Source organism: Lipotes vexillifer, unplaced genomic scaffold (assembly GCF_000442215.2).
Source record: "Lipotes vexillifer unplaced genomic scaffold, Lipotes_vexillifer_v1.1 scaffold1105, whole genome shotgun sequence".
NCBI lineage: Eukaryota > Metazoa > Chordata > Mammalia > Artiodactyla > Lipotidae > Lipotes > Lipotes vexillifer.
Window position 1 is genome coordinate 1,959,066 of NW_006779955.1, and position 9,050 is coordinate 1,968,115.

Here is a 9,050-nt window from a genome sequence, read left to right on the forward strand (position 1 = left end):
TCTGTTCATTGCTGGATCTTCGCTGCTTAAAAGTACTCGGCATGCTCTGACAAGTACAGGTTTCTGGTAACTGACTATACTGCTGAACTGAACGAATAAGCATTTTCAGAACTCTAAAGGAAAACTGATGAATTCATAAAAGTGCTAGCAAAAGATCAAGATGAAAAAAAATTAATTACATGGGACTGAGTGAACTGATGAGGATGATTATAATTTTTATGACTTTGAATTAAAAAAAAAAAATCCCACAAGGACTCAGAGGCAAAAAATATACAAATCAATTTTCACTGCAAAGTAGCTGTTACACTGGAGGATTACTGGACTGAATGTCAATATTATGACATCGTATGAGTGTGTTTCATAACTGCAATCACTGTTGCTTTCATTGTGGTCATCCATTTACAATGCTTGGTGTCAGTTTATTTATTTCTTGTAAAAATACAATACAGTGTGTGTGTGTGAAAAAAGATTAAATGAGATAATGCATATGAAAAAAAAGCATTAGAAACAAATATGCTTTATTCTCATTGTTAACTGAAATGGTAGATGATGTTTAAATTGTATAATTATAATTAATTTGTAATGTGGTACTCAAAATTTAAACAAATATAACCCGCTCACAGTAACACTGTTAGAGGGGAAAAAAAAATAGTACTCGGCATGGAATCAGTCTCTATAAATGGCTGTTGAATGAGCGAATGAATGAATGAATAAGGGAGGGAGGAAGGGAAGGATTGAGGGAGGAGTTACAAACTTAATGGAACCTTGAATGAGTTATGAACAAAAAACAGGGAATTCAGCTATGTATAGAAGCGTGAGTTAATTCTAAGTGGGTGAAGACAGAGACCAATGACTAGGGAAACGTAAGGGAACTGCAGAAAGTTTGGCATGGCTGGAGGAACAGGGCATGCTGGGCAGGGACAGGAGATGACAGCACAGGGAGCAGAGGGCCAATTCAGAAACAGCACTTGAGGCTGAGCTAAGACTCTACCTCTACTCTCTTCCCAGAAAGCCTAGGGCACCATCAAAGCAGGGCCACTGGATGCAGATGGTCCCCTGGGAAGCATACTCCCACCCACACTGCACCCGCCCGGGCCCACGGTTACCTGGAGTATTTCAATGATCTTCAACTTGGTGTCCATCACCATGATGTCCTCCTTTTCCGGCTCTGCTTGCTTCACATTGCCCTCAGGGGCGGTGGCCGTGGGAGTCATGGGCAGGAAGCCTCCTCCCCGGAGCACCACCTGGGTCATCAGCTCTCCAACCCCATGGATGGACCGCATCACGTTACTACCTAGGAAGGGCCAGGACAAACCTTGGTCATGACATCGCTGGTGTGCACTCTGGGCACCTGGCCAGGGGCAGAGGCTCTTCGGGACAAATCACTTAACATGTCTCTATTCCAATACGTTGTAAGACCCTGGGAACCTGAAACGGTTAACAACCATTAGAAATGCAGGGCTTCAAGGAGTAGGGGAAAGAGCAAATTTTATTGGTCACCTACTACATGCTTGTTGCTGTGCACAGAACTAGGGATGCAGGAGCTAACAAGACACACATCTGGTGCTGCTACCAAGAGCCACTTGATCTTGAATACATTATGCTACCTCTGAGGGTCAGTTTCTTCCACTATAAAATGAGAATAACGGAGCCCAACTGACAGAGATTAAGTGGCAAAATGTATGCAAATGACTGAGCAAGCACAGCCCCTAACAGATAGTAGGACGTGAGTAAACGTACTTTTTCTATTCTAGCTGTAGAGACCAGTTAAACAATAATCCACACATGAGTACCTAGTATGTGTCTACTACGACCCTAAAACCGAGGGGAAGAAAAAACATATACAAGCAGATTTTCCTATTTACAAATTGGAAATAGGATACCCAGACACAGTCTGGATTTCACTTACTCATATATTAACATAAACACCTGAGGACCTCATGACACATCAAGAACAATGACATGTATTTTTAAGACATAAGCATTAGGCAAGTGTTAGGCAACTTTCAAATGGTGCAGTGAAATGTACAGACTCATAGGAGCGGCTGGACCCGTGAGCCATGGCCGCTGAGCCTGCGCGTCTGGAGCCTTGCTCCACAAGAGGAGAGACCACAACAGTGAGAGGCCCGCGTACTGCAAAAAAAAAAAAAGTGTTAATAATCACTGACTCTAAGTCGTGGGCCCATAGGTGTCCACTGTACTATTCTTTCCGCCTTTATTTATATCTGAAAATTTTCATAATGAAAAGTTGAGAAGAAAAGGACAAAGAAAGGACGTGCCATCACACAGTAAGTATGAGAAGAGCAGAAGGAGAGGCCGGGCAAGCGTGTCCCGACCTGTGGGCGCCATGAGATCTCCCTCCTCACCTTCACCACGTTATTCTCACCTTTATTCTCCTCTCCCTTCGCCATCTTGCTGATGGGGAAGATTGTGGTCACGTGCACACAGTCCAATATGGCCAGGAGGATTTTGGTTAATCGCAGAAGGTCAGAGAAGTTGTAGAAACCAAAGTATATGAGATTCCTAGCTAAATTTACAACCTATTGTATTTTAAAAAGAGAGAGAGGAGGAAGATGGTATTAAATAAACAGTATCCTTCACTTGCATTTTAGGTTGACTATTTTATAAATGACTGACTCTGACCTTCTTTACAGTAAGAGAAGGCATTTATTTTACTTGCAGTTTCTGACCAAATTTCATTTTGTTTCACAAGGAGAAAAAATAAGAAACAAAACCCTGCAAAGCTACTGATCTGCCCTGATGACTGGTTAATGAAAAACTGACCTCATCATTGGCTCTGTGCAGCTTCCCAGAGATAACACAGGGCAAGCCAAGGTATACAAATCAAGAACACAGATAACATAGCAGTCCTTGGAAATCTAATTCCTCAAAAGGCAAAGTGATCTCAAAGAGAAATACTCAACTCAAAGGTGATAAGGATTTATGTCCCTCAAATGATTAATCTATGACAGATCCCAAGCACAGACTGTTTCTTTCCTGTCACTTTTAATATAATGTACAGATTATACATAATGTTCTATCCTTTTTACATGATTCAGTTCACCAGATGTATTTCTTCCAGGAGCATAACTGCCTTAAGCCAAGTGACTGGTATTAGTTCTATTTTACTCTGCAACAAAACTGAGCTGAATTCCTTTTTATTACAAAACCAGAGTATCATGATAAAAAAAAAATCACCACCTATTTTCTATTTACCCCATAGAAAAATGATCAATACAAAGCAGACAAAACGCAGAGATCACTTCACCGTGAGTTACCTCAAATGTAAGTTTATTTTTCTCCTTATCAGAGAAAGGGAACCTCTGACACACCACATCTCTTAAATACTCCTCCACAAATTCCATGGTCTGAGCAAACCTCTCCTTAATTTCATCTTTGGAAGTGCCACTACTATCATAGCTAAAAGGAAAGGAGAAAGAAATCAAATTTCAAGTTCTGACCAGTGAGGCCTTCCCCGTTTTGCTCAGCCCCCAAAGCTAACACCATCCACCCCAACACTTCCCATCCTCCTGTCCCTACTTTACTTTTCCCTCCTCAGCACCCACCACACCAAGGTATATCTTTTAGTCCTTTATCTTAGTTACTGTCTGTCTTTCCCCACTAGTGTACACACAGTTTTCTTGTTTGTTCCCAGATAGATTCCTTGAGCCTGGCATGCAGGAGACACTTAAACATTTGTTGAATAAAAGAGATAGAAAAGGACAATCATGCCATCTTTTACATTCTTGAGGAAACAAATAACATTTGCCACCCTTAATTGTATCTTAAGCTTAAAGAAAAAATGACTTATCTTTCCTCTCTGATTTAACTAGACTTATTAACCTGACCATAAGTGGTTTGTCTTCCACTACACAGAACACTGTAACTAAGAAGTTTTAAAGCAACATGAATGAGGTCTTAACAGGGCGAAGGAGCCAGGCTCACTCATCAATGGCGATCTCGGAGGGAATCTCGGACCAGAGGCGGGCGTATTTCACGGGAGTGACTTGCTCCTGTGGGTCTCGGTCCACATGCATGTGGAGCATGAGACGGCAGAAGGACGCCCGCAGGTCATAGGGCAGGTTCTCATCAGACATGCAGCGGAGAATAAGATCCACGTCCAGCTGGCCTGAGATTTCGTTGATGGCGAGGTACTGGCGGTCCAGGCACATCCTCGCAAAGAGGTTCAGCTGGTACCTGGAGAAAAGGAAAGTTACACAGGGCTCACTCTCATGGAAACACACAGCAGGAGAGTCGCGCGGGGCCCCAACTCTCATAGGAGTGACAGGTGGCCACGGGAACTTACACATCAACACTCTTCACTTGCTTGTGTATGCAAACTCTGGCTTCTGTACCAAGCGGAAAAAGGAACAGTTCAAGGCATGCCAACAGTCACACGTGCCTACCCTGCTGTGTGGGAATAATTACATGGCTAGTTGATGCCGTTTTGCCCTTGTTTATTTTATAAAATGGCAGGGGGGAAGCATTAGGCTGAAAACGGTTGCCTGTTTCTTTAGTTCTGCTTTTATGCAGCACATGAAAGACCGCATAGGAAATGGTAAAGGTTTCAGACCCTTACTGAGTCTGCTTAGAAATTTTATGATACTTTCAGGGTCTTAACCCATAGAGCTCTCCTCTTTGACTTTTGCACACGTGTGAAAAACATGGTAGAAGAAATAGGGGGCTCCTCAAAATGTTACAGTTTCTTCCTCACCTAATTACATATGATCTCTGTTAACTTCCAAATCTGACCACTGAAACACTCTTCCTCATCCACTGTCAGCAGAAGACACAGCAAACATTAAAAGAGCAACCATACCCATAATGTGAAATAAGAAAGCCATGAGGTTCCACAGTGGCAAATTCCAGCTTCTGACTTTAAAACCCTATTTATTACCAATAATCATGAGTTGGAAATATTCTCAACCGTACTAGATATCAGTGAAATGAGGATTAACCTATGTTCTATTTCATGCTCATAAGATTAACAAAAATTAAGAAAGCATCACAGTATTGAGAGAGAGCAAAGACAAAGGGAAACAAAAGTTCTCTTTTGGTGGGAGTGTAAACCAAAATAGCCAATTTAGGATTGGTTGGTCAGTTTAAAAATATGCATACCCCCCAATCTCGTCATTCCCTGGTATAGAATGGAAACTCCTACACATATGCACAAATTTGAACAAGGATATTTCCCGACATGAAAAACTGAATTGTGGCATACACCGAATATCAAAGAGCAATGAAACTGTGGCACAGTAATAAAATGGAATAGCATTCAGCAGTCAAAATGAAAGAAATGGACCTACCACCGTTACCATGAATCCACTTCAGAAACAACATGAAAAAATAAGGCAGATTTCAGAATGGAACTCAGACTCTGGAACCATTTATATAAAATTTTAAGAATCAACAAAATACTATGTATTATTTACGAATGTACAGAAATGTAAAATATAAACACACAAAGAGTGTGGAAGGTCACACACCATCCGCACGAATCGAGAGAAAGAATACAGGAGGTAACAAAGGGCATTGTAATTGCAAAGTTTTATTTATTTCTATTAAAAAATGCTGTAAGCACTTCCTCATCTTTCCTTCCCTCTTCTTTTATTTTAAGTATTTACTGAGTCAGCAGATCTCAGAGCTGGGACCGAGGTGACGCTGGGATGGAGGAGATGACTGGCAGCGATGCAGACTGAGCAACACGGCGGGGACAGTGCCAGCCAGGTTCTCGCTGTCAGAGGAACGAGTTATGAATACAAAAGGGTGAAAGCTAGAATAACGCTACAGTGTTGGAACAGAACTGGAAGTACTGATGTGAGCTCATGATTTTTATTACATTTATATAGGTTGATACAGAAATAGATATGTGTGTGTCTACGTGGATAAACAGATGTGTGTACAGACACACACATTTCCTAGCTCTGTCTGCTGAAGTTCTATGACGCTGTAACTACTGTCTCTATGTTACAGATAAAGAAACTGGGACATAAAGAGGTGAATAACTTGACCAAAGTCAAAAAGCTACCATGTAGAGAGGTGACCCCGCAGCCTGACTCTTAACTACTACAGAATATATCCGTGTCATGTGCCATGCTATGTAGGGATCAACTGTAACTGGGGGCTGATGCAAACACTCAGCCTTCTTTTGACGGAGCCACACCCAGATAGCAACGTCCTATCTAAGTATCAGTGAAACCTTAACGCTCTACAAACTCCTGAAGGACACATCCGTCTTTCTGACGGACGATCTACTCAGAGGACACCCATGCCGCCCTCGCACCTGTAGTAGCTGAGGACGTCTCGGTCTTCTTTCTGCCCCTCCTTAGCATCCTGCGCCAGTTCCCTCACACTCTTACTGCGAACCTCTTTGGTGCTGTCCCTCCAGAACAGCCACACCTCTTCCTCATCCTCTCCTGCCTCCAGAGCGTTCTCTCCAGTAGAAACACCTTCAAATTCGAAACGAGAGAGTACCAACCTGGAAAATAAGAGGAGGGGGGAAACTCATTATGTCTGAAATCCTTGCTCATCACTGATCAACTGTATTAATGCGTTGAACTCTAGCTGCACTTTCAGCACAAAGACACACACAGAAAAGCCACTTTACTTCTCCGACCGGCAGAATCACAAAGAACCAAACATTAACGTCTTCATACACTTTAGCCCAGGGGTTCTCCGCCAGGGTGACTGTGTCTCCCAGGGGACATTTAGCAATGTCTGGAGACATTTTTGGTTGCCGCAACCAAATGGGAGGGGTACTGTTGGCACCTAGCAGGTAGAAGCAGGGAGGCTGCTACACATCCTACAATGCAGAGGACAGAACCCACAGCAAAGAATTACGTGGCCCCAAACATCAAAAGGCCAAGGATGAGAAAGTCGGAATTAGCCCAAGGCCAAAATTAAGCTATGCGTGAGAAACAAACAAAAAAATCACTAGTTTAGAGCATAATTTAGTGTTTTTTAAATAAACTTCTTTTAAACATTTTTTTTTAACATTTAAATATTACTGGCACTATGCTTCTCAGGAAAACTGCTCCCCTGCTAAAAACGAATTGCTACTATTACCAAAACTTCTGTGGGCCAATGAACACTTTTTGAACAGTGATGATTTAACAAGCTCTTCCCTACAATGACTTAATATCAATAATGAATTACCTCCTTTAAAATTTAAAACTGATGATCATAATTAGAGGATTTTAAACTCTTAAAATTAAACCAAGGGTGTGTAAAACGTTCCCTGGTGAGCACACATTACTGTCAAAGTATGTGACATCACCATGCAGAGGAGCCCACACCAAAAGTAAACTTGAAAATTCCTCTGATCAAGACCTTGGCAAGAGGACGATCAATAGCCAGCCAACCTGACTTCAGAAATCAAGGAGCTGGTTTTCATTACCTATGAGCACAGACATCCACTGAGCCACACATTCTCCAACTAAATCCCGTTCTCATCTTTCTTTATCTTAAACCCGCAGACCTCACTCACTTGGTCTCAATCAGAATGTCAGCGTTGGTTGGATTCAGCACAGCTTTACATATCAGTTCCTGGGTCACCGGAATGGATTTGTTCATGGACACGCAGAGATCAGAGAGGTAATCTAAGAATCTATCGAGAAAGAGAAACCAAATAAAACAGTTTCTGTACACAGAGCAGGGGTTGGGCTCTGGGAGCCTGGCTCTCCCTCAGGAGGACTGACCCAGCCTACCTTTAACACAACACAGCGAGGCTTTGGGTTTTAGTGTCAGCATCCATGGAACCCCCAGAAACCCAGACACCAGAGGGAAGGAAGGATGGATGGACAGATGGATGGAAGGGAGGGAGGGAGGAAGGCAGGAAGGAAGGAAAGAAGGAGGGAGGGAGGGAGGGAGGGAGGGAGGGAGGGAGAGAGGAAGGGAGGGAGAGCAAAGAAAGAAAAGCAAAAGAGGAAGGATGGCAGTGACTGTTGTGAGGAAGAGCTGACAAGGTAAAAATGAACAGAAGGAACCACCAAGTAAGAAGTTCACATAAGGAAGACATGGTTAGGATGCAGGGTACCCAGAGCGGTGAGGGGCAAGGCTCTGATGCTTGAAGCCCAAATCAGAACCCTGGTTCTGGTTCTTATCCACTACGTCTGATATGTACTGTTATTTGGGGGGAATTACTTAACCTGACTGTGGTTCAGTTTTCTCATCGACAAAAAAGGCTAATACAGAACCTCAGAGAGTTCTTCTGAGGATTAAATGAGCTAATTCATGCAAAGTGCTTACTTAGTTCACTCACTGGCACATGAGAATGGTCCATAAAATGTTATTTTATGGATGGGGGCAGTCATTTTTATGAGGACACTTTCAGCTCTCCAGGGTCACCGTTCATGATACGCATATTGTAAACTATTTCCCACTTCACCTGAAATGGTGTGGATCTTAATTAATTAGAAGGAGAAAAAAAGAGGGAAGAGAGCGTAGGGGGAGGGGGAGATCTGTATGAATGCAACAGAATTGACAGAATTCACTAATGTAAATAAAAACACTCAAGTAACAACTATGTGTGCCAAAGACTAACTGATGATATTTGAGGGAGTTCTAACTGATCACCACGGGGTGCTACAAAGTGAATGAGTGGCGGACAGTTGTCATTTACTGTGCACCTACTAAGTGCCAGGCACTTCACATGTATTTATTCTCATTTAATTTTCTCAGTGACCCATCTAGCAGATGAGGAAGTTAAAGCTCAAGGTCACCCAGCTGGTAAACGCTGCAGCTAGGATTCTACCCTGGTCTCATTCCCATACCAAGCTCTTTCCGCTACTCATTAAAGAGCCTGCCAAGACCTGCCCAATCAAAACCCATAGCTAGTGGGAAGCAGCCGCATAGCACAGGGAGATCAGCTCAGTGCTTTGTGACCACCTAGAGGGGTGGGATAGGGACGGTGGGAGGGAGGGAGACGCAAGAGGGAGGGGATATGGAGATATATGTATATGTATAACTGATTCACTCTGTTATAAAGCAGAAACTAACACACCATTGTAAAGCAATTATACTCCAATAAAGATGTTAAAAAAAAAAAAAAG

At 42.6% G+C, this 9,050-nt stretch overlaps 1 protein-coding gene across 3 annotated transcripts in view; it reads right to left on the reverse strand.

The window, feature by feature from the left end:
• Window positions 1-9,050, reverse strand: part of ITPR1 (inositol 1,4,5-trisphosphate receptor type 1) — a 303,138-nt gene that overhangs the window by 153,576 nt on the left and 140,512 nt on the right. For 2 of the 3 annotated variants that reach the window (XM_007453070.1, XM_007453069.1), the window contains 6 exons: window positions 7,487-7,606; window positions 6,284-6,478; window positions 3,946-4,197; window positions 3,279-3,420; window positions 2,387-2,540; window positions 1,107-1,294 (listed from right to left, as the gene is read on the reverse strand). In XM_007453070.1, coding sequence (XP_007453132.1) covers window positions 1,107-1,294; window positions 2,387-2,540; window positions 3,279-3,420; window positions 3,946-4,197; window positions 6,284-6,478; window positions 7,487-7,606 — 1,051 coding nt within the window. Of the gene's footprint in view, window positions 1-1,106; window positions 1,295-2,359; window positions 2,541-3,278; window positions 3,421-3,945; window positions 4,198-6,283; window positions 6,479-7,486; window positions 7,607-9,050 lie in introns of all 3 variants that reach the window. The other variant, XM_007453068.1, reaches the window with a different exon arrangement.